The 26,241-nt window shown below is 37.4% G+C and overlaps 1 protein-coding gene across 3 annotated transcripts; it reads left to right on the top strand.

Moving 5' to 3' along the window:
* Positions 1-26,009, top strand: prrx1b (paired related homeobox 1b). 3 transcript variants are annotated; one of them, XM_053322708.1, is made up of 5 exons: positions 1-247; positions 9,658-9,833; positions 16,778-16,959; positions 22,364-22,429; positions 25,877-26,009. In XM_053322708.1, the coding sequence occupies exons 1-5, from the start codon at positions 1-3 to the stop codon at positions 26,007-26,009; spliced, it is 804 nt and encodes a 267-aa protein (XP_053178683.1). The 3 variants fall into 3 exon arrangements, with proteins under 3 accessions (XP_053178683.1, XP_053178685.1, XP_053178684.1); XM_053322710.1 differs by having other exon boundaries at positions 22,364-22,423; positions 25,875-25,932; XM_053322709.1 differs by lacking the exon at positions 22,364-22,429.
* The last annotated feature ends 232 nt before the right edge of the window (positions 26,010-26,241 follow it).

The raw sequence follows: 26,241 nt of genomic DNA, 5'->3' as shown, positions 1-26,241 counted from the left end.
ATGACTTCTAGCTATGCACATGTAATGGACAGGCAAGCTACGATATCAAACCGGCTGGAGAGTCCGATCACGTCTAACCTGGACAACCTGCAAGCCAAAAAGAACTTCTCAGTGAGCCACCTGTTGGATCTGGAGGAGGCCGGGGAAATGGTGGGAACCCAGGCCGACGAGAGTGTCGGGGAGGCGGGGAGGAGTATGCTGGAGTCCCCGGGGCTGACCAGCGGGAGCGACACAACCCAGCAGGAGAGTAAGTGTGAAAAAGCAGAAAAAAGCAGAAAAAGCAGGCTGGGACTAAACACCAAAGAGATCTCAAACACAACTTTCTCTTTTTTTATTTCATTTTAAACTTTTTTTTTTTTTAAATTTCCTCCCTGATGTGATTTAGCGCAGATGTGGAGAGAAACAGAGAAAGAGTAAAAGCTGCTTCTCTCCGCGTGTTATCAGGTCTGATCACCGGGACAATAAGTGCAGAGCTTCACACTAACATAGTGGTAATGACAAGCTGAAAGGTAAACTCATTTGTTTTCATTATAATCTGGCGCGTGTCTGCGTGCAGAGCGCATGAATGGAGCTGTGCAGAAAGAAAAGCAGCAGCAGCAGCAGCGCATGGAAGGAATCCTTTAGTGAGTTTTGGCAATGCATCATCCCTGACTGCACTGCACTGCACCCCCCCCCCTCCTCCACTCTGAACGGCCATTAATTTACCATTAACACTTTGATGTCAGTGAGGTATGGTGATGTTGGTGGACATGGTCAGTGGAGGAAGCTCATAAATCTTCCCTTCATGACTGTTGACCTAAACGAGGCCACATCTTGCAGATTTTTGGATGTTTTTTATTTGAAAAAAGGGAGAGAAAAAACATTTAAGTATGTTAAAAATATTTAGGGTAAGTCACGTGATGAGCATGCCACGTGTATGATAAGTTTTTTTGGGAGTTTTTATTCTTAAATCATGTTAAAAGTCAGACAGGCTGCAGAGATCCAGGCTTCACCGGGTGTGCGTAAAAATCAAGGCCGGGTTTGGTGACCTGAGAGGCGGATACATGCTGGCTGAGCTCCCGCTGAATGATCCAACTTTAAAAAAAAAAAAAAAAATCTAACCTTTTTCTTTTTATAAAAATTAGCCACAAATAGCAGATTCAAACCCCAAAAACTAAAACCTCAGCTACCCCCCACCCCTCCTCTCCTCCTCCCTAGTGAAACACGGCTCTCGCCCTCTTCAGTGCACCGTTGAGAGAGTAAATAAACGCTCCCTCCTCCTCCTCCTCCTCCTCCTCTTCTTCTCCTCCTCAAAGGCCCATTCGCACAAGTTGACAGAAACATTAGAGGCTTTTAATGAGTGTTATTGTTATTTTTTTATTTAAAAAAAGGGAAAAAAAATAATAAAAGGGGGGTAAAAATGGGCGCTTGCGAGGGAGCGCGTGAGAAATATGCAGCAGGAAGTGTTCGGGTCACGTCGGTAATTCACGGTTATTTTCGGCCTGTCAAACACTTTCAGAGCACCGGAGCCTAATCATTTGTCATAATTACCGCGTGCCAACAATTAAGGAATCAAATAACATCATCTCATCAGATCTTATTTGTGTATGGGAGTGTGTGAGTCTCTGTGTGTGTGTGTGTGTGTGTGTGTGTGTGTCCCCAGCAGGAGGGATTAATCAGCGCGCGCGTTTAGAAAACAAACGCAGCTTTTGATGATTGAAACATTTGCGGAGTTATTTTGGGTTTTTTTTATTGCGTAATGTTTGAGGAAAGCGTTCATTACAGGGTTATTACCAGCTTTACGCAACAATCACACATCACCAACAAAAAAAAAAGCGCTTCCCCTAAACATGAAAATTACTCCTTTACGCTCAGTACGTTTTAATTTTAATCTATTTTATAAAATAACTCTAAACTTTAGCTTCTATTCAAATATAAAATAATAATATAGTAAAGTAACAGGAAGCGTTGACAGTCATGCAGTGAGTTTGGCACGAGCGCTAATTGACTTTCACTGATAGCTGCTAATGAGATCAGTCTATAATCACACGTGCTGGCCACACTTAGAGCTGCACGAGGAGGCTGATGATGATGATGATGATGATGATGATGATAGTGATGATGATGCTGTTGACGGGAATGTTTTTTTTTAATTTGCTCTTTTAAATATCAGCCTGCAGCTTTAATTAAAGGCTTTCCCGGGAAAAAAAAAACGAGAGGCCGAAACCGCCGCGAGGTCACTGCACGAGACGAGTGATGAGGAAAAAACCGGGTTATGATTTTTATTGATTTTATTTTATTTATTTTACGCTTTAAAAAAAATAATAGATTAATCTCATTTTATCTGATTTTAAAATCTGACTATATATATATATATATATATATATATATATATATATATATTTATAAAGATGTGTCTGCTCTGCTGCTTTAAATGTATTTTTGTAGAATTATAATTTAATGAATCTAAATAAAATATTAGAATTAAATATATAGTTTTAAATATATCATAAGATCTAATTAACACACATTAAATCGCTTTTTATGCACTTTTCAGAAAGACAAAAACTTCAAAAATCCGCATCTTAAATTGTTAAAATATGTTTAATCTTGTTTATTATCATATTTTAATATTTATAGTTTATTCAGATTAACTTTATAATCTTTTTATGAACTTTATTTAACACAAAACAGGTAAAATAAAATAAAATACTACAATAAAAAATCAAGTTAGACAAAAAAATATGAACAAAAAAAGTTAATAAAGTAAAAAAAAATACAATCAGGGTGTAAAATAATTTAAATAAAAGAGATTTAAATGAGTTTATAAGACTGGGAATGAAGATTAGTGATTGTAGAACATTTGAATAACAATAAAAAGTAAATGAATAATGAATCGTACTGATTGACTTTAACCAGCAGCTCATTAAGAGTCAGTGTGTGTGTGTGTGTGTGTGTGTGTGTGTGTGTGTGGAGTTATAATAAAACATAAAGCAGTGACATCATCGTCCTGAGCGTCTGGTTTCTCACCGAGTTTCAAAAGTTTCAGTCTGAAGAGAAAAAAAAAAAGAGTTTAAATTTAGAGGAGAAACTCTGCTGCTTCTTCTTCTTCTCCTCCATCACTTCTTCTTCTTCTCTTTTAAATTATGCACAAAAAAAAAACCCCAGAAAGAGAACCAGAGCTGCTTCTGATTTATGATTTAACTCTGGGTCACTCTGAGCCTCAGCGAGATGGAAACAAGAGTCAGAAAAGAGACTTTAGACGGTAAATAAAGTGTTTGAGCTGCTCCACGTTTCCTCATAAAGCAGAAAGAAAGAAAGAAAGACGTAGATGTTACCAAGGACGACGCCACGGAGCACGAGACGTCTGACATGTTACACAGGAACGCTTCTTTATGTATGTAAAGATGAGGAAAAGTCACATTTGAGGCTTTTTAAGAGTCCAGAAACACATAAAGCAGCTTATTATTTATATTATTATTTATATTATGATCAATAAAAGTAAGAAAATACAAAATTTAAACAAATAAAGTCAAATAAAGCTCATTAAATATCATTATTGAAAGGTTAAATCTGTTTATTCTGACTTTCTTCTCATTTGAGGTTTTTTCAGAGCTCATTTTATACAGATTTAGTCCAATTTTTAAATAAAGAAACACATAAAGCAGCTTATTATTTATATTATAATGAATAAAAGTAAGAAAATATAAAATTTAAACACTTTATCTCATCTGACAGTCATGAAAAAGTAAGTTAAATCAGTTTATTTTGCTATTTTCTGACTTTTTCTCGTCTTTAAAATCTGATTTTATTAATATTTTTACTTCTTTATATAAAGTCTGCTCATGTTGGACATGTTGGACATGTCTCAGACCAGGAAAAGTCACATTTGAGGCTTTTTAAGAGATAATATTGTGCAGATTTAGTCGAGTTTTTAAATAAGAAGCTTATTATTTATATTATAATGAATAAAAGTCAAAAAATACTACTTTAAAACACTTTAGCTCATCTGACAGTCATGAAAACAGTCAAATAAAGCTCATTAAATATCATTATTAAAGCTTAAATCTGTTTATTTCTCGTCTTTAAATTCTGATTTTATTTATATTTTCACTTCATAAAGCTGCAGAAAGTCCTCAGCAATGCTTCTTTATGTAAAGACGAGGAAAAAGTCACATCTGAGGCTTTTTAAGAGCTCATTTTATGCAGATTTAGTCCAATTTTTAAATAAAGAAACACACAAAGCAGTTTATTATTTATATTATGATGAATAAAAGTAATAAAATACCAAATTTAAACAAATAAATGTAAAATAAAGCTCATTAAATATCATTATTTTGCTATTTTCTGACTTTTTTCTCGTCTTTAAATCTGATTTTATTTATATTTTTACTTCTTTATATAAAGTCTGCTCATGTTCGACGCCACAGCTGAAGAAAAGTGAGATTTGAGGTTTTTTAAGAGCTCATTTTAAACAGATTTAGTCGAATCTTTAAATAAAGAAACACATAAAGCAGCTTATTATTTATATTATAATGAATAAAAATAAGAAAATATAAAATATAAAGACTTTATCTCATCTGACAGTCATGATAAAGGAGAATAAAGCTCATTAAATATCATTATTCTGCTTTTTATCCTGATTTTATTTATATTTTCACTTTTAATCTAAACACACGTAAAGAAGCAAAAAAAGAAAAGAGGAAGAGAAAGTGTAATAAAGAAGTGAATCTGCTCTTTTTCCTCCTTCCTGTGAAATATTGGACAGTTTTACTTCTTCCAGATGAAAGTAAAGAAGCTTCTTCATGTTATTAAAGTCTCAGCTTGCAGAGTGACGAGCCGCCGCCGTCGTCGCTTCGCTTTCAGGGGAAAAAAAAAAAAAAGAAAAAAAAGAAAAAAAAGGTCAAAGGCCAAAAAGATTTAAACCTTTTTTTACCTGAAACGACCCGAAGAGAAAAAAAACACTTTAAAAGTAAAAATAAGACTTTAAATTTAATCTGCTTACATTAAAAAAAGTCAAATAATCAAACTTCTGCTATTTAAAGGAGTTTTTGTTGCTATGGAAACGGATTGAAATGCAGCTGAGGTTTGACTCATTAAGGATTATTAACTCTGTGGAAGCTTTAAATGTTATTTTAATAAGATTTAAATCAGCTGTAGATGATGTTTAAACTTTATTTTAATAGTTCGGAGCAAAAAAAAGAGTCGAGAGTTAAAATGTGAAGCGTCACGAAGATTAAACTCAGAGAAAAATGAAGAAAATGTTCCTTTTTATATCAGATTATCTTCACTTTTTCTTATTTTTCTATAGTTTTGGCTGTTTTAGTTGTGACATTTAGATTTTTATACAGATTTTTTAAGGTTGAGCTGCTGATATTTAACTTATTATGGATTATAAACTCTGTGGATGCTTTAAGTTTCATGTTAATAATATTTAAACAAGCTGTAAATGGTGGATTTGTTCCTAAACTGTTGATCTGAGCCCCAAAAAAGGGTCGTGAGTTAAAATGTGAAGCGTCACGATGATTAAAATCATGTTAAAATGAAGAAAATGTTCCTTTTTATATCAGATTATCTTCATTTTAACATGATTTTACTCAAAATGTGTTTTTTTTTGTGACGTAATGAATATATTTTACATATTTCTATAGATGCTGTTGCTGATATTTGACTCATGAAGGATTTAAATGATGTTTAAACTTTATTTTAGTAGTTCGGAGCCTGAAAACGGGTCTGGAGTTAAACTCTGAGGCGTCATGATGATTCAAATCATGTTAAAATGAAGAAAATGTTCCTTTTTATATCAAATTATCTTCATTTTAACATGATTTCACTCATAATTTGGCTTTTTTGTGATGTAATGATGAATAGAGCTTTAAGATGATGTGTGTGTGTGTGTGTGTGTGTGTGTGTGTGTGTGTGTGTGTGTGTGTGTGTGGGTTTCCTCTAATTAGAAAACATGGTGATAAGAAAACAAACAAACGTGTGTGTGTGTGTGTGTGTGTGTGTGTGTGTGTGTGTGACTCTTCATCGTTAGCAGTTGACTCACATTCGGTCTCGGCTGCTCGCACGTCATCGTCTCTCATTTCCTGTCCGACTCTCTGCTGTTTGCTCTCCAACAGAAAATACACACACAAAAATACACACACACACACACACACACACACACACACACACACACACACACACACACACACACACACACAAACACACACACACACACACACACACACACACACACACACACACACACACACACACACACACACACACACACACACACACACACACACACACACACACACACTGAAAAATGCTTTAAAAATGACGATAAACATGAAACCAAACTGATCTCAGCAAAGAAAGAAAAAGTTAGAATTCGTCTTTAAGAGCGAAACAGAAAGATTTCATGTTTGATCTCTTTATAAAACTAAAAGATCACTTTTCATCTTCATATGTTAATATCTTTTAGCTTTATCTCTTTTTTAGGAACGCTGTGAGATGATCGATGTTTGTGTCAAAGTCTGAAAGTCAAAAATAAACTTTTATGTTCGTATTTAAATATTAAAAATGATCATTGAACTGAAGCTGGAACCATTAAAAACAGGATTAAACTCATAATACAGATTATTTCCATCAGCTGATTCTCTAGATGATTAAATAACTACACTACATTATAAATATCTGTCATTTCTCTACTCTATAATATCCTAATCGTACTAAGTTCATGCAGTTATTTTATATTTTCGTGTGTTTTTAGGATGAATAATTATAAATATTGAACTTTTTATAACTGCGGTCAAACAAACTTTTCATTTAAATGCATTAAAAGTTGTTTTTTATAGTAAATTAAAAACATTTCAGGCTCTTTTAAGGCGGATGATGTTAAATTAAAGCTTAAAAACACAAGACGGGTTTAATCTGAAGTAATGAAAATATAAAACAGTACAGCGGTAGATACAGAGAACACGGCTGCTGGGTCATATTTAATATTTTTAAATATTTATTTGTCATTTTTTAAAGAAGAATAAATGTAAATATTTGATGTTTTCTGCTCTGATTCCTTTTAGAAACATCAATGTTTAATCTCCAGTTAATACAAGTTTGTGGATGAAACAACGATCGATTCACAGAGAAAACAATCTACAGTGGATGAACTATAAAGGACAATAATCAATCATTTAAATAATATTTAGTTGCAGCTTTATTGGTTGTAGAAATCACAATAAATTAAGAGATTAAATTTAAATAATCTGTCTTGTTGGATTTTCGGGGCTTTTTTGTTTTACAGACGTTTGAGATACAACGCTGAAATACTCCAGTACAGTCCTACAAAATAAGAGTATAGTGTGTGTGTGTGTGTGTGTGTGTGTGTGTGTGTGTGTGTGTGTGCATGTGTGTGTTATCAGGCCGAATGTAAAAGAAAGTGAGACTGTGGTTTTGTTGTGAAGCCACAAGTCTCGAGCAGCTGGAAGCTTTTCTGCAGGAAATCATCAGTTTGAGTGTGTGTGTGTGTGTGTGTGTGTGTGTGTGAGAGAGAGAGAGAGAGTGTGTGAGAGAGTGTGTTTACCTGCAGAGACGGCTGATGTGTGTATTTTGCATATATATCAGTTAACACAATCAGCTGTTTTTTAGTTTTTAGTTGAATTTTTATAAAGTCATATTTTAAAAACTCTTTCTTATTGTTATATTGAATTACTTCCTCACACTCTGCTGCTCTGACTGTAATAAAGTCACTTTGCAGATTATTTTTGGGTCATTTTCCTTTAATTGATTGACAGGAAATAAGCTTCTTAGGAGGCGAGCAGCTGATTTTACACTTTTCTATGAATCCAGATGATGATTTTTTTTAAGCCCTGAGAGAAAAAAGCTGACAGTGTTGACTTCCAGCTGCAGCGTTGTCATCAGATTACCAGCCATCAGATTATTCACTTAAGCAATAAATAAACATAAAGCGCTGCAGATGTAGGGTTAGAGTTAGCAGCAGCAGCAGCAGCAGCAGTAATAACTAGGGATGCTTGATAGTGACTTCTGCTGATATTCCCCAACTCTTAATTTCCAATACCGATATATTCTGGCTTTTTACACCAGAACTGTTAAATAACAACATCATATATCTCCTATAGTGGAATTAACACATTATGCCTAATTTTATTGTGAAACTCCACTGGATGCAAACATAAATGCAACATGGCTTTCCACATGTAAACACTGTCTGAGCAGAATAAGAGAACTACTTCAACTTAAGTTATGGAAAAAAGTGCCAATATGTCACACTGTTATATTTATTATGCTGCTCTGCATCATTTACCATCAGTACACTCACTAATCACAGACATAAGGCCTCGTTTCTGGAGGCGGGACCTCAACAGGAAGTAACGTCCTCTCACGCGCTCCTTTCAACTATTGTGTCTCGAGCAGAGTAGCAGAGTAGCACCCAGATAGGACCCACCGGAGCCATAGAGACCCTAACTCTCTCTATGGCTCTGGGACCCACAGGACTCTAGAGGTGACGTCACAGAGGCGACTCGCCGAGAGTAAATGACAACGAGGAGGTAAAGCTAGTTTCTGTTTGTGTGTTCGTGTACATGGCAGCGGACGCTATTAACTTGTTAGCCACGGTTAGCAACGGTTAGCAAGAGTTAGTAACGGTTAGCAACGGTTAGCGACCCAGGAGTCTAGCGTGTTGTTGTTGTCATACGTCATGAAGCGCGCGCCGGTAAACGTTCCATGCTGCGTTCACGCAGGCTTGGAAATTCTGTTGCCTACAGAACAAACATCAGTTATAAAAACCCGATACCGATACTTACCGATATTACATTTTAAAGTGAATATCGGATATATAATATTGGACATCCCTCGTAATAACAGCAGCAGCAGTAATAACATCAGTAATAACAGCAGCAGCACTGACTTTCATTTCATCCGCTTTGCTCTGCGTCTCCACCTGAGCAGGTGATGAATCCTCTGTGATCATGATGCTGAAGAAAACACACATGAGGAAAAAATGTTATAATCAATTTGGAGAAAAAGCTTCTGCAAAAAAATAGAAATTAGACACATCTATTTCTATATGTTTAGTCCAAAATCACAAATCTTTTAACCTTTAATGGAGGTAAAAAAGTAACTTATTCGCTGTTTGGATGTAAAAAATATGATAAAACACAAAACTGTTGAATTATTTTCTCCAAAAAAGGAAAATTCTGCAAGAAAATTGTCACTGTTCATCTCAGATTTGTATAATTTATATCACTAAACTAATATTATGAGTTATTATAGGCTGAATTTGATGTATATTTAATCTTTTTTCATAATTCAAGTTAAATTAAATTCCCACTTAAGTCATTTTATAAAAACTAAACTGTAAAATATCACAGCCTCGATAATATATCTTATGTTCATGTATATATTCTCTATATAAATAATATTGTCTGCACTTTTTAAATGTACTAATATGGGTATCAGCATCAATAATTAATATGGTTTAACAAACATTTATGGTTAAAAATAGTTTATAAAGGATTAATTTTAACTTCTTATTGTAGTTTAAAGCAGTGACACAAAGCTTTAAACCTTTTTCTTTACTTTATTTTTGCTCCTCTGGCTCAGAAAACGCCCGTCATACTTACACCATAAAAGGTTATACTTCACCTCTTTCTTCTTCTTCTCTCCTCACAGATGAACAGATGAACACAGAGGAGAAGAAGAAGAGGAAGCAGCGCAGGAACAGAACCACGTTCAACAGCAGCCAGCTTCAGGCTCTGGAGAGAGTGTTTGAGAGGACACACTACCCCGACGCCTTCGTTAGGGAGGACCTGGCCCGCCGGGTCAACCTCACCGAGGCCAGAGTGCAGGTACACACACACACACACACACACACACACACACACACACACACACACACACACACACACACACACACACACACACACACACACCTGGCCCGCTGCGTCAACCTCACCGAGGCCAGAGTGCAGGTACACACACACACACACACACACACACAACTTAACCCGAGACCCTTTTTCAGGCTCCGAACCACTAAAATAAAGTTTAAACATCATTTAAATCCTCAAGTAAAAATGAATAAAATGTTCCTTTTTATATCAGATTATCTTCACTTTTTCTTATTTTTCTATAATTTTGGCTGTTTTTTAAGGTTGAGCTGCTGATATTTAACTTATTACAGATTATAAACTCTGTGGATGCTTTAAGTTTCATGTTAATAATATTTAAATGAGCTGTAAATGGTGGATTTGTTCCTAAACTGTTGATCTGAGCGCCAAAAAAGGGTCGTGAGTTAAAATGTGAAGCGTCACGATGATTAAAATCATGTTAAAATGAAGAATATGTTCCTTTTTATATCAGATTATCTTCATTTTAACATGATTTTACTCAAAATGTGTTTTTTTTTGTGATGTAATGAATATATTTTACATATTTCTATAGATGCTGTTGCTGATATTTGACTCATGAAGGATTTAAATGATGTTTAAACTTTATTTTAGAGGTTCGGAGCCTGAAAACGGGTCCTGATGTTGGATTATACTGTTAAAACTTTCACTGCAGAAAATCATCAGATACTTCATCCAAACACACACAACTACTAAATATATATAACATATATATATTTAAGATGCAACCAGGTGATGTTTGTACAGCAGCAGAGATTTAACAGCGAGAAGCAGAAATGTGCTGCTGATATTTGACTCATTAACTCTGTGGAAGGGTTAGATTTCATATTAATAACATTTTAATGAGCTGTAAATGATGTTTTAACTTTAATTTAGTAGTTCGGAGCCAGAAATGTTAGGGGTCACGATGATTAAACTCATATAAAAATGAAGAAAATGTTCCTTTTTATATCAGATTATCTTCACTTTCCTCTGATTTGACTCAAATTTTGGCTTTTTTGTGATGTAATGAATATATTTAATACATTTATATAGATTCTTTATATAGATTCTGTTGGGATGAACTGCTGTTTAAACTTTATTTTAGTAGTTCGGAGCCTGAAAACGGGTCTTGAGTTCAAATCTGAGGTGTCACGATGATTAAAATCATGTTAAAATGAAGAAAATGTTCCTTTTTATATCAAATGATCTTTACTTGTTTTGTGAACAGTCCTGATGTTGGATTATACTGTTAAAACTTTCACTGTAGAAACCCAAAAATCATCAGATACTTCATCCAAACTCACAGATTCAGAGTCTGAACCCTCTCTGAATTAGCTCCTAAATCATCAGTTGGTTTTAACTTTTTTTGGCGCCTCTGCAGACTCCTTCAGGACTCCTTCAGGACTCCTTCAGGACTCCTTCAGGACTCCTTCAGGACTCCTCTGAGCTGCTTAAACCCCCGAAAAACAAAGAAAAGTGATGAAATGATTGATATGAATCAGAGTAATGGACAGAGAAAGAGAACCAGGCTGTTTCTTAGAGAGAACCTGGAGTCACACAAACAGGACAAACATCATCTGTTAGCTCTTACGCTAATAGATTGAGTTAATAATCCTACTTAGTGGCTGATAGTTATCAGATCCTGTTAGCGTGTTTAGATTCTGGATTAAACTGCTTCAAAAAAAAAAAAAAGGAAAAAAGAAAAAAGGGACAGATGAGAAAGCTTCAACACCTTACAGACACTTTTGTATCCTCGCTGCATGATGTGTTAAATAATTACTGATGGCTGAGAGTCTGTGAGCAGTTTGTGTGTTTCCCCAGAGGACAGCGTGTGATCACAAAAGTGGATGTAATGACGTCTAATTTCCTCAGCGCTTCACAGATCAGTGATAAAAAACCTGAGAGTGTGCTGCCGCGGCAACGGGAGCCCAGTGTGATGCTGTCGTTGGCTTTAATGGATGATGTCACACATATTTTAAAGGAATCAGTCAAAGGACGTGAGCAGAAGAGACTTGAGCTCATATTTAGCCTTTTAAAAAGAGGCTAAGATGTAGGATTTAAATGTTTTAGAGGCTTTAATGAAGTCATGTAGACGCTACTTTCTTCCATTTATTTATATTTATGAGACAAATAAAGAAATCTGCATTAGTTTCTGTGCAGTTAATGCAAAAAATGATGAGGTTTACCGCCCTGTATTCTGTAGATTTGAACATATTTAACCACAAAACAGGGAAATGTAATCAAATGCAGCAGATTTAAAATGTTTGTAGTGAGCAGAAGAGACTTGAGCTCATATTCAGACTTAGAAAAGGAGGATTTAAATGTTTTAGAGGCTTAAATGAAGTCATGTAGATGCTACTTTCTTCTATATATTTATATTTATGAGACAAATAAAGAAATCTGCATTCGTTTCTGTGCCGTTAATGCAAATAATGATGAGGTTTAAAGTCAGGAAACTGCAGATTTGAACATATTCAACCACAGAACAGGGACATGTAATAAATGCAGCAGCATGCAAAGAGTTTAAGGATGAAATATATGCAAGTTTTAGTCATCAGGAGAGAAGTTTTCCCCTCAGGAGCAAAGCAGTGGCTGCTTTAACGCTGATTAATGCGCTGTGTTTTTCTTATTAATTAGTTTTTTCTGCAGATTATTTCCAGATTTTAAGAAGATGTGTGCGTGTGTGTGTGTGTGTGTGTGCGTGCCTGTGTGTCCCTCCTGATGCTCGTTAAAGCTGAAAACACTTACAGGTCAAAAGTATATCTGTGATTTCATCTGTTTTATCGCTAGAAAGTAGAAAAGCGTTTAGAGAAATGTTAGAGAGTCACTGGAGCTGAAACGTGGAGACATTGGAAAGTAGGAAATTAGAAATAAAAGAGCATTTTCTTCTTCACTCGTTATGCAGAGCGTTTGTTCTTTAACGCTGAACTGAAATCCAAACAGATCTGGTGTGTTTACGGCTCTTTTTCGACACTCTTCTTCTTCTGTCTCCGTCTTTAAACACCACAGTGAGAATATCTGTAGTGTGGGCAGAGAGAGAGGGGTAAAGAGGAAATAGTGATGTTAGAGAAAGATAGAGAGAGAGGGAGAGAGACAGAGAGAGAGAGAGAGAGAGAGAGGGGTAAAGAGGAAATAGTGATGTTAGAGAAAGAGAAAGAGAGAGGGAGAGAGAGAGAGGGGTAAAGAGGAAATAGTGATGTTAGAGAAAGATAGAGAGAGAGAGAGAAAGAGAGAGAAAGAGAGGGAGAGAGAGAGACAGAGAGAGGGAGAAAGGGAGAGAGAGAGCGAGAAAGGGAGAGAGAGAGAGACAGAGAGAGAAAGAGAGAGGGAGAGAGAGAGAAAGCACATCTGTGATTAATGTGTAGCAGAGAGCGATGCAGAAATCCTTTGATAAAAGAGACTTTGGGTTCATTCCTGAGGCGGTGCGTCAGCGAGCCCCCGCCAACGAGCCCCCACCATCGAGCCCCCGCCATCGAGCCCCCGCCAGCGCCCGCAGCATCTAATAATGGATTTGATTTCACAGCGAGGAACAACACTAGCACCCCCAGAGTCACATCATCATCTGTTTAGCAAAGGCAGAGAGAGAGAGGCGGGTGGGGGGGGGGGTAATGTAAATCAAAGATGTGTGTGTGTGTGTGAGAGGAAGAGTTTGTTCAGACACTTTTAAATTCATAAAAACTTCACGTTGGTTAGAAGTTTTTAGAGATGATTATTTGGCTGAGGGACACGTTGATGTTCTCGTACAGAGGAACGCTTCCTGTTGTCTGAAATGTGACAGCGCTGTGGTTAAAGCTGCGGTTCCCGTTCAGAGAGATAAACCTCTTTAGTTTAGGGTGAGGTAAAGGCCAGGGTGAGGTTTTAAGATGATCACAGTGTGGGTTTAAGTTAGATAACATCCGTCATCACAGCAACGGTAAACACAGCAACAATCGTACTAATGCTTTTTAAAAACAAATAAAAACATGGACGATCTCCTGCAGATAAACGTCCACTGATATACGGACGTTTGGTGATCGTACCGTCAAGTCGAGAACGATCTAAAGGAAGGTTTTTTTAGTTATTGGGTTTTTAATACGTCACTTTCCAGAGTCAGCACTGTGGTTAAAGCCGTGGTTAGGTTCAGAGAGATAAAGCTCTTAGTTATGGTGAGGTGAAAAGGTCATGGCTGGAGATGAAACACACTGTGGGTTTAAAGTGACTATACAGGACCTTTTTTTTCCCTCACTGTCTGACTTTATATCAGACGAAACTTTCCCTGTTTTAGGTCCGTTAGGATTAAAAAAATTATTCATATTTGCTATAAATGCCAGAATAATGAGAGAGAATGTTTTATTACTTTCTTCAGAGTCAGAAGTTTACAGATTACTATAAGGTTACTGCGCCTTTAAACTGTTTGGGAAAGCCCAGGCGATGATGTCATCGCTTTGGAAGCTTCTCATTCCGGGAAGCCTCCGTCGTCACGGCAACCGTAAACACGACAACAATCGTGGTTACTGTTTGATGGAAACTATAGAAGCAAACTGCGATCTCCTGCAGATAAACGTCCACTGATACGGACGATTGTTGATCGTACCGTGAAGTCGGGAACGATCCAGAGGAACGTTTTAGTTTTTGGGTTTTTAATTCGTAACTTTAGTCAGCGCTGTGGTTAAAGCTGGGTTTAAGTTTAAAGAGATAAAGCTCTTAGTTAAGGGTTAGGTAAAGGTCATGGTTGGAGATAAAACGATAATTTTAAAGCACACTGTGGGTTTAAAGTGACTATATCTTTAAAGTTAGACTACATACGTTGTCGTGGCAACCGTAAACATGACAACAATCGTAGTTACTGTTTGATGGAAACTATAGAAGCAAACATGGATCTCCTGCAGATAAACATTCATTTTTCACCCCCCGACCCTCCTGATACGGACGTTTGTTGATCGTACCGTGAAGTCGGGAACGATCCAGTGTTTGGTTTTTGGGTTTTTAATTCGTAACTTTAGTCAGCGCTGTGGTTAAAGCTGGGTTTTAAGTTTAGAGAGATAAAGCTCTTAGTTAAGGGTTAGGTAAAGGTCATGGTTGGAGATAAAACGATAATTTTAAAGCACACTGTGGGTTTAAAGTGACTATATCTTTAAAGTTAGGTAACCTCCGTCGTCGTGGCAACCATAAACACCATAACAATCGTAGTTACAAGCGTCCCAATTTGTGGATGGAAACATGGATCTCCTGCAGATAAAGGTCCACTTTTTACCCCCCGACCCTCCTGACAGGGACGATTGTTGACCGTACCGTGAAGTCTGAAGTTAGGCAACCTCTGTTGTCATGGCAACCGTAAACACAACAACAATCGTAGTTATGCCTTTTTAAAAAAACGTCCCACTTTGCGGATGGAAACATGGATCTCCCGCAGATAAACCTCCACTTTTTACCCCCTGAACGTCCTGATAGGAACGTTTGTTGATCGTACCGTGAAGTCGGGAACGATCCAGAGGAACCTTTTTGTTTTTGGGTTTTTTTTCTTTCCAAATCTGGACATTGACGTTCTCTGCTGTGACAGCGCTGTGGTTCTGGGACAGAAACCTCTTCGTTATGGTGAAGTAAAGATCATAGTTTGGGGTAAAAAGATCACTTTAAACATAATGTGGGTGAAAATCACTACTTCCTTAAAGTTAGGAAACCTCCGTTGTCGTGGCAACGGCGATCTCCTGCAGATATATGTCCACTTTTTACCCATCTAACCATCAATCTCTCTCTCTATGTAGACATCCACCCGACCCTTTACCTCCTACTAACCCAGACGGTTTTTAATCCATCGCTTCCTGGTCTGTTGACGTTCTCTGCTGTGACAGCGCTGCGGTTTGGGGACAGAAACCTCGTAGTTAGGGTGAAGTAAAAGGTCATAGTTTGGTTTGGTTTGGTTTAAAATGATCACGTTAAACATAGTGCAGGGTTAAAGTGATGGTGTGATGCTTTTAAAGTCAGAAATGTCAACTGGTGTGTTGTTGTAATGTAAAGTTGTAGTGATATCCTGTTTTTAGCACTTTTATCTTATTTGTGTCTTGCTGTCTGACGTCTATCTGAGGACTGGTTGCTATGGCGATACATCGACTGGTATTTCTATCTATGGCTAACAATGGCTAGAACTGGTTTCTGACTTCTTGAACTGAAACGCTTCAAACTCACATGTGATGAACTTCATTTCTGATATTTTTTGTCATTATAACATCCACACAGCACCAAGTTAATGCTACACAGAGAGTTTTTATTTTATTGTTGGTTTATTTACTTATTTTCTCTTTTTAATTTGACATATCAGGGTTTGTTATCGATTGTTACGAACTTCTGAAGCTTTTAAATGTCTTACTAACATCGTTTTATGCCAGAAACAATAACTGTATGAAGCTTGTTTTTGTGTAACACTCAAAAATAACAGACTATTACTTTAAATACAATGTTTTGTTGCTGCTGAGTTAGCCGCCGAGCTAGCCGCTGAGTTAGCAGCTGAGCTAGCAGCAGAAAGCTCTCAGACGTAGCGTCCATGTTTCTGGTAGAGGTGGTGACTTTGATTGACAGCTGACACTTGGTAGGGGGCGGGGCTTCAGCGAAACTCGGAGGCCACGCCCACAGCGTTTGGGAGCAGAGAAAGAGGCTGATTTTTACACAACTTTGAAGCCTAATTTCATATATTTGCCAATTTTTTAAATCATTCAAATTTGGCAGGGTGGTTAACAACACACTTTTCTGTGGTATGTCAAACTCAGAACACATATTTATTCTAACTTTACACAGACTTTAAGGATCTGCGTTGACTCTGAGTTTTAGTTTAATACAGAGTGAAACATCTTAATGCTATAAAAACATCACCGGACTAAAAAGTGACATTTCCTCATGTTGTTCTTTCTCTCTCTGTTTGTTTCCAGGTTTGGTTTCAGAACAGGAGAGCTAAGTTTCGTCGGAACGAGCGCGCGATGCTGGCTAGCAAAAACGCCTCGCTGCTCAAATCCTACTCAGGAGACGTGACGGCGGTGGAGCAGCCCATCGTACCGCGTCCCGCACCGCGTCCAAACGACTACCTGTCCTGGGGCAGCGCCGCCCCCTACAGGTAGACTCCAACATCAACACACTCCTAATAAACTATACACACACTGAACTACTCTATTACTTCACTACACACACATTTAAATGCTTTATTATTTCACTATACACACACTGATCTACTCTATTACTTCACTACACACACATTTAAATGCTTTATTATTTCATTATACACACACTGATCTACTCTATTACTTCACTATACACACATTTAACTACTTCATTATAACTCTAATTACTCTTTTAACATGCTGAACTGCTTCATACTAACAAGTGAAAGTCTCCAGTGGTCAAACAAGAATTCAGATTATTTTAAACCACATAAAAAAGTTTTAAAAAAAAGAAAGAAATAAACGAGTGTCAGCTGTTAAATGTTTAATAAGAGAAAACTTCAACATCTGTTCTGGGCTTCAGCTGAAGAAGGAAAAACAGATGAATAGAAGTACATAGAAGAAAGGATGGAGGAAAGAGGGACAGAAGGGAAATGGAGGGAAGGAAAGAGAGAAGAGACGAGTAGAGAAAGGAAAGAAGGAAGGAGAAGTAGGGAAAGGAGAAGTAAAGAAAGGAAAGGAGGAAGGAGAGAAGAAAGGAGAAGTAGAGAAAGCTAAAGAAGGGAAAACAGATTAAATGAAATAGACGAAAAGGAGAAAGGATGAAAGGATGGAAGAAAGAGGAACAGAAGGGAAATGGAGGGAAGGAAGGAGAGAAGAGACGAGTAGAGAAAGGAAGAAAGGAGCAATAGAAAGGAGAAGTAAAGAAAGGAAAGAAGGAAGGATAAGTAGAGGAACAAGTGACCGAAGGACAGAAAGAAGGAACAAAGGAAAGAGAAAAGAGAAATAAAAAGTTTAAAAAAAGAAAGAAAACTTAAATAAACATAAAGTGTCAGCTATCAGAGACGAGTAGAGAAGTAAAGAAAGGATAATTAGAGAAAGGAAAGGAGGAAGGAGAGAAGAAAGGATAAGTAGAGAAACAAGTGAACAAAAGGATAGAAAGAAAGAACAAAGGAAAGAGGAAAGAGAAAATAAAGGAGGAAGGAGTAAAGACACTTAGTTATGAATGAAAACTTGAATCTGCTCATTAAACAGCAGATAAATATTAATATACTGACTCACTGCAGGACTGTATCGCTCCTCCTCCTCCTCTTCTTCTTCATCATCCTCCTCTTCTTCTTCTTCTTCCTCCTCTTCCTCCTCTTCTTCTTCATCACATCTCTCACTCCGATTGTCTCGGTTGATAAAAAGTGAAGCGTAACATCTCGCTCTGTGTTATTGTTTCATTTCCTCCTCCTCTTCCTCCTCCTCCTCCTCTTCCTCCACCTGCACATTCTCCTCATTCCTCCTCTGATCATCTTCATCTCCTCTGAGCGTCTTCATCCTTTTATTGACACAGAGAGACGTTACGTAACTAAAGCTTTCTGGGTAAACTTAGAGTGTAACTGGATCTTTCTCTAACTTAACTGTCTGAATACAAACTTTAAAAGGTTTATTAAAGCACACTTGCAACAAAATTGAACACCTCAGTGAATAAAATGAGAAAACATGACTCAGCAGAATTATGTTTCTATCAAAATGAGTGTTTAACGCTCCTGTTTTCCTCGAGTCGAAAAGGAAGGAAGGGAGGAAAGAAAGAGAGAAGGAGGGAGGAAGGAAAGGAGGAAGAAGGAAGGAAAGGAGAGAGGGAGGAGGAAAGAAGGAAAGGAGGGAGGAAGGAAGGAAAGGAGTAAGGAGAGAGGGAGGGAGGGAAGGATGGAAGGAAGGAAGGAAGGAAGGAAAGGAGGGAGGGAGGCAATAGGGGGGTTGGAAGGAAGGAAGGAAAGGAGGGAGGGAGGAAGGAAGGGAGGAAAGGAAGGAGGGAGGGAGGAAGGAAGGAGGAAAGGAGGGAGGAAGGAAGAGAGGAAGGAAGGAAGGAAAGGAGGGAGGGAGGCAATAGGGGGGTTGGAAGGAAGGAAGGAAAGGAGGGAGGGAGGAAGGAAGGAAAGGAGGAAAAGAGGAAGGAAGTAAGGAGAGAAGGAAAGGAGGATGGAAGGAAGGAAGGAAAGGATGGAGGGAGGCAGTAGGGGGGTTGGAAGGAAGGAAGGGAGGGAGGAAAGAGAGAAGGGTTTAAACAGACGGGTTTAAGTCATATATGAATGTAATTTGAACGACACAAGTCAGAAATAAATAAGTTGATGGAGTGAGATTAGTGTTATTTAAAGATTATTTTCTAACTTTAACCAGCCGGTGTTTAATAAAGCAGATATTATAACTTATTATATATTATTATAATCTTTACAACTTAAATTATATAAATTAAATAACATTTTCTTATTAAACATGAGCTCCAGGTTTGTTTGTTCCTACTGAAGAAATCTTTAAAAACACATCACAAATATACAGTTTCATGTGTTTATTAAAGGGACTATTTTATTTTAAACATTGACGCTTTTATTAAACTGCTAGTTCATATTTTACATGTTTTGCATCAGTCAACAGATAAACTTATAATATGAATATTTGTAGATATGAAGATAAACAATATAATCTGCTTCTAAGCCTAAAAAAATACAAATAATATTCATGTATCAGTTTTAACATTGAATTTAAAAGCAGAGATTAAATATGCCTTAGTGACTTTGGTGAATTTGAACCATAAAAGTCATGAATGTTGTCCTTACATAAACTTAATCACATGCTCCGCTCCTCGTTGTGGTTTGCTGGGTTTCTCCAGTCTGACAGCGTTGGCTCAACTCAAACCTACAAATGATCAAAATATTCCAAATGTTTGCCTCGAAGGAAAAGCTCATATTTTACTGTTTTATAAAAGCAGACAGTATGATCCATATTTACTGTTCAAATCTGATTTATACCAATAATTCCTCTTTAAATAACAGATATGAGCACTGACTGTGGTGTTTCATATTTAAAATCTAAATCTGATGCATGATGAGTTGATATAGTTGAGTTTATTTAATTTAATTGCACATAAAGGATAAAGAAATGTAATATATGCAGAAGTTTTGCAGCAGAAGCCAAAAAAACTCATTAAGAGCTCGTCATGTGATTCCTATAGTGAGATATACAAAATATAAAAACTTTAAAAAGTAAAGAAATACACATAAAAACTAAGTGTAATAAGAAAGGAAGGATGGAAGAAAGGAAGGACGGAAGGAATGAAGGAAAATAGGAAGGAAGGGAGGAAGGAGGGAAAGAACGAAGGTAAGAAGGAAGGAAGGAACAAAGGAACAAAGGAAGGAAGCAACAAAGAAAGTAAGGGAGGACGGAAGGAAGGGAGAAAGGAGGGAAGGAAGAAAGGAAGGGAGGAAGGAAGGAACAAAGAAAGGAAGAGAGGAAAACAGGAAGGATGGAAGGAAGGAAGGAAAGAACGAAGGTAAGAAGGAAGGAAGGAAGGAAGGAAGAAGAGTTAAAGGTCAATCTTAATTGATTTTAGATTTGAAGTGAAGTTGAATCTAATGAAACATTTAGAAAACTTAGTCGTGTGTAAAGTTCAGGTGACAAACTGTTAGAGTCTGTCTGAGTCTAAGTTGTGAATAGACGGAAACACAAAACAACAGGTTAAATAAATGTTTAAATCAAAGATGAGGAGCCTAAAATGGTAAGAAGGAAGGAACGAAGGAAGGAAGGAAAGACGGAAGGAAGGAAGGACAGACGGAAGGAAGGACAGATGAAAGGATGAAAGTAAAATAGGAAGGGAGGAAGGAAGGACGGACCGATGGAAGGAGGGAACACTTACCCTAACAGCTGAACTTAGATCTTAGGAAGGAAGGAAGGAAAGAAAGGAAGGAAGGAAGGAAGGAAGAAAGGAAGGAAGGAAGGAAGGAAGAAAGGAAGGAAGGAAGGAAGGAAGGAAGGACAGAAGGAGGGAACACTTAGTTCAGGTGACAAACTGTTAGAAATGATAATAAGTTATGAATAGATTGAAACACAAAACAACAGGTTAAAGAAATGTTTAAATCAAAGATGAGGAGCCTAAAATGGTAAGAAGGAAGGAACGAAGGAAGGAAGGAAAGACGGAAGGAAGGAAGGACAGACGGAAGGAAGGACAGATGAAAGGATGAAAGTAAAATAGGAAGGGAGGAAGGAAGGACGGACCGATGGAAGGAGGGAACACTTACCCTAACAGCTGAACTTAGATCTTAGGAAGGAAGGAGGGAAAGAAAGGAAGGAAGGAAGGAAGGAAGAAAGGAAGGAAGGAAGGAAGGAAGGAAGGAAGGAAGGAAGGAAGGACAGAAGGAGGGAACACTTAGTTCAGGTGACAAACTGTTAGAAATGATAATAAGTTATGAATAGATTGAAAAACAAAACAACAGGTTAAAGAAATGTTTAAATCAAAGATGAGGAGGATGTATGGAAGTTTAAAACTGACTAAAAATGATCTTCATCATCCTGAGATATTTATTAAAATGTTGTTTTACTTCCGTTAAAACATTTGAATCTTTCTTCTTTCTCTCTTCTCTGATCTTTATCATCTAACTCCAGACTAACTGAATCTAAACACCTCCTCTCCTCTCTTCTTCTCCTCTTCTCCTTTCTTCCTTCTCCTCCTGCTCTCTTCCTCTCCTACTCCTCCTCCTTTCTTTCTCCTCCTCCTTTCTTCGTCCTCCTCCTCTTTTCTTCCTCCTCCTCTCCTCCTCGTCTCCTTCTCCTCCTCCTCTTTTCTTCCTCCTCCTCCCTTCCACCTCCTCCTCTCTTCCTGTCGTCTTCCTCTCCCTCTCCTCCATCTCATCGTCTCCTCCTCCTCTCTTCCTCCTCCTCCTTTCTTCCTCTTCGTCTCCTCCCCCTCCTCTCTTCCTCTAATCATCCTACTTTCTTCCTCCTCCGCCTCCTCTCCTCCTTGCCTCCTCCTCCTTTCTTCTCCTCATCTTCTCCTCCTCCTTTCTTCCCCCTCATCTCCTCCTTCTCCTCCTCCTCTCCTCCTTTCCACCTCCTCTCTTCCTCCTCCTCCTCCTCCTATCAGCATGAGCAGGGGGCGGGGCTCCACACAGTGAACTCTTCCTTTTGACAAGGTGATAATGTGAAAACAAACCGTATTAAATCCATTGTTGACCCCTCGTGACCCCGCCTCTGCTACACACACACACACACACACACACACACACACACACACACACACACACACACACACACACACAGCTCTACTGGGCAACATTTTTTGTGACTCTGGTTACATTGGTCATGATTTACAGTAATCCTCCAGTTATGAAACTTGGGGTGTAAAATATCAAATATCAAATATCAAACCGCCGGAGCTCAACCTCGGCTCAGAGCGCTTTGGCCTCCGGACGCAGCGGAGCAACGAGAGAGAGGGTGGGGAAGGAGGAAGGGGGGGGGGTCTTTTTTTTTTTCTGTTTAGTTTTTTTGGAAGCAGGAATAATGCTATGTGCTGCTAACGCTTGGTTGTATATTATCCTAAAGCTGGTATCCAATGCCGGAGGGGGGGCCGGTGCGAGTGCCACAGAAAATGCTGCCCTCAGAGAACAAGTACGCCTCCACTTTACTACATCTGTCTGTTAAAGGAGCATTATCATGTTTTATTGTACATTATAATCCACTTTTATATATTTATATATGTGTGTGTGTGTGTGTGTGTGTGTGTGTGTGTGTTGTTGATATTGTGTGTAAAAAGGAGCCCACCAGTGTTTTTATATATTTTACATTAATTTAACAGCTTATAACTATTTTATACTGTTATATAGAATTAATCTCTACATTAATTTACATTCATTAGTCATTAATAAGTGTGTCACTATCAGTATTTTATAGTTCAGGAGAACATTTTATAGAATATGATGAATATAACTACTTTTTTTAAATTAACACAGCTCAAATTTTTACATTTGCATAAATAAAAATATGCATCAGCTGCACAAAAATATAAAAACTAATGCATTTTATTTCTATTTTTCTATTTTGTGGGTCACATTAGGGAAAAGCTCACCTAAAATAAATGTTTTATGGTGTTTTTACAATTTAAATTTGCCCCTTAACAGTATATAAAAGGTTTAAAAGTGTTAAATTAGAAATAAAATGAAGCTCAAATAGAAGAAGACAGATACAACTTGTTGGTTTTTGGGTGTTTTCTCTTTTATTTTCATTTTACTTTTAGGTTTTTAGTTTGTTTTGTGAAACATTTTAATACTTAAAGTTATAAATATTATTATGAATATTATTATAATGTTGCTGCTCTGGACTTAATGGGAATAGGAGGCGATAGAGAGAGGGAGAATATCAATAATTATATATATATACTGAGGAAAAGTCTGCTGAAAGAAAGAAATGTGTTTACAGCTCTATAATATAAAAAACTGTGAGAATGAAAATATCTGGTTTCCATTTCTTTATGAGTTCTTTACACTGAAAGCAGTTTCTAGATAAAGATGCATAAAACACGGAGCGAGTCTGCTTTGGTTTTAGTCTCAGTTGTGTCATCGCTGTGTGATCATGTAGAGAGAGGGGGGGGGAGAGAGAGACACACACACACAGGGACAGAGAGAGAGAGAGAGGGAGACAGAGAGAGAGAGACATAGGGAGAGACATAGAAAGAGACCGAGACAGAGAGAGAGAGAGAGACATAGAGAGAGAGAGACACAGAGACATAGAGAGAGAGACATAGGGAGAGAGAGACACAGAGACATAGAGAGAGAGACATAGGGAGAGACATAGAAAGAGACAGAGAGAGAGAGAGAGAGAGAGAGAGAGAGACATAGAGACAGAGAGAGAGAGAGAGAGAGAGACATAGAGACAGAGAGAGAGAGAGAGACATAGAGAGAGAGAGACACAGAGACATAGAGAGAGAGAGATAGAGAGACATATATATATACAGAGAGAGAGAGAGACAGGCAGAGAGAGGGAGAGAAACGACAGAAGAAAAAGAAATTCAGAACAGTAAAGAAGTAAAATAAAATGAGGATGTGCGTTGTGGTTAAAAGCCGACAGTACAGAGTACAGATGTGTTAGACAGAGATAAAAACACTCACACACAGATTCAGTGTGTGTGTGACTCCACTTCTGTTTCATGTTGACAGTAAAGATAAAAATGAAGCTTGAAAGAAGCGATAAAGACGAGCGGACGGAGAGAAGGAAACAGACGAGCGGACGGAGAGAAGGAAACAGACAAACTGAAGAAGATAAAAGCTTAATAAAGCAGATTTAAAGGCTCCTGATATGAGAGGAAACTTTTGCTTTTGACTTTTTAATAGAAAGACAAACACGGAGATAAAATTATTTGACCAAAAAAACCAAAAAAAATACATTTTAAGAAAAGAAAAAGAGGAAAAAAAGGAAAATAAAATAGGAAAAATATTGAAAAAGTAAAAATGAAGCGGCATGTTTCCTCTCTAAGGTTCATTATTGACTTTGGAAAAAGCAGATTGACTCTTTTTATTTTCTCTCTTGAACACTTCCAACAAAAATCAGTAAATTTCTCTGCTGCTAAAAAAAACCAGTTTCTTGTCGTTCTGGCTTTGGTTTGATTTTCTGAATGAAGCAGCTGAAGCTTTTAACAAGAGTTTACTACTGTGAGCTTCACTGCATCCAAAAATACTAAATATATATCAAGATTTATACCTGAACCAGAGACAGACAGGAAGTAAAGATCAATAATTGACAGATTAACCTTTAAACTATTAAAAAGTTATATTTTTATTAACTTTGATGTGACTGGTTTGATCTCATTTAGACCTAAAAAACATTTCCACAAATCATTTTAAATATATTTTGCATATTTTGGATTTTATGCATTGCCCTTATTAAGATCTAAAACATTTATATATATATTTATTTATATTAATGTGTGCATGATGCTTGTTTTAAAGGGTTAAATGAAGGATGCAGATGTTTAAAAGCAGAACAGATTTGAGGAATAAAACAACTCTCATCATAAAAAAGATGAATCCTGCACACTTTGTTAATATATAATAATATAAAATACAGTCTGATGATGATTTAAAGGCATTAAATGACATAATTCAACAATCAGAGATTAAATATTAGGGCTGGGTATTGTCAATCATTTCCTGAATCGATTCAATTCCGATTCACAGGGTTTCAATTCGATTCAATTTTATGTTCCCAGAGTTTCTGTTTTGTAAGTCAGACAATATTTTTAACACGCAATCATGTGTGGACTCCAACTTCTTCAAGAGTAAAGTGAAATGATGAGTCTGATCCAACACTGGGATCTAGCATGATAGCATCTATGTGGATTTACCCTTAAGACCAGTGGCATTTTAAATCATGTCATTTTGAATTATGATGTCATCATGTAACCAATGATTTTCAAAAAAATGCACATAAAAAATTGATTCACAGAATTTTGAATCGATATCGAATTTTTAAATAGAAAATCGATATTAATTGATGGACACACCCCTACTAAATATTGAGCTCAAATTCAGTAAAAACTCATCAGAAAAAGGCGGCAGAGTTGAAATAAAATTAAAATAATCTTAAATATTTATCTAGTTGTGCATGATGCCTGTTTAAAGGGTTAAATAAAGGATTCAGATTAAAAAGCAGAACAGATAAAATACAGTCTGATGAGGATTTAAAGTCATTTTTCAGACATAATTAAACGATCAGATGCTCAAACTCAGTAAAATCTCATCACCAGAAGAAGCGGCAGAGTTAAAACATAATTAAATAAACTTATATATTTTGGTAAAACATGTGAAAGCACTGGTTGTGTTCCTCCTCAGGATGTTGAGTGTCTTTTAAACGTCAGATATTAATTGTCTTCTCTCATCATCAGTGATTCAGAGTGATATCCTGTTTTTTTTTGTGTTCCTTTTTTTCATATTTCCACAGCTGCAGCTCATACTGAGCTCTATAGCTAGCTGACAGCAACAGGTGATGTAACCTATTTTCCATCCCTCCTCCTCCTCCTCCTCCTCCTCCATCTCCATCCCTCCTCCTCTCCTTGTCTCTCAGCGCCATGGCAACCTACCCGCCCACCTGCTCCAACACCAACGCGTCGCAGGGAATGAACATGGCCAACAGCATCGCCAACCTGCGGCTCAAAGCCAAGGAGTACAGCTTGAACCAGGTGCCCACGGTCAACTGAGAGGGGCGGGGGGGGGGGGGAGAGGTTCGGGGAGGGGGGCGGCGGCGCTTGGGGGGGAGGTGAGGGGACCTTCTCCGAAACCGCTGAACCACCTCCCCTCCCCCCTCATCCTATCCCATCCCACCCCATCCTAAATAACGCCGGGATGAGCATCATCTCACATCAACCTGGATCGTGACGTCTCTTCTTCTTCTTCTTCTTCTTCTTCTCTTTTTTTTAACGGAGCCTCTCG

Source organism: Scomber japonicus, chromosome 7 (genome assembly GCF_027409825.1).
Source record: "Scomber japonicus isolate fScoJap1 chromosome 7, fScoJap1.pri, whole genome shotgun sequence".
In the NCBI taxonomy this organism is placed as follows: Eukaryota; Metazoa; Chordata; class Actinopteri; order Scombriformes; family Scombridae; genus Scomber; species Scomber japonicus.
Note: the sequence above shows the minus strand (reverse complement) of the source record. Positions and strands in the feature narration are given on the sequence as shown.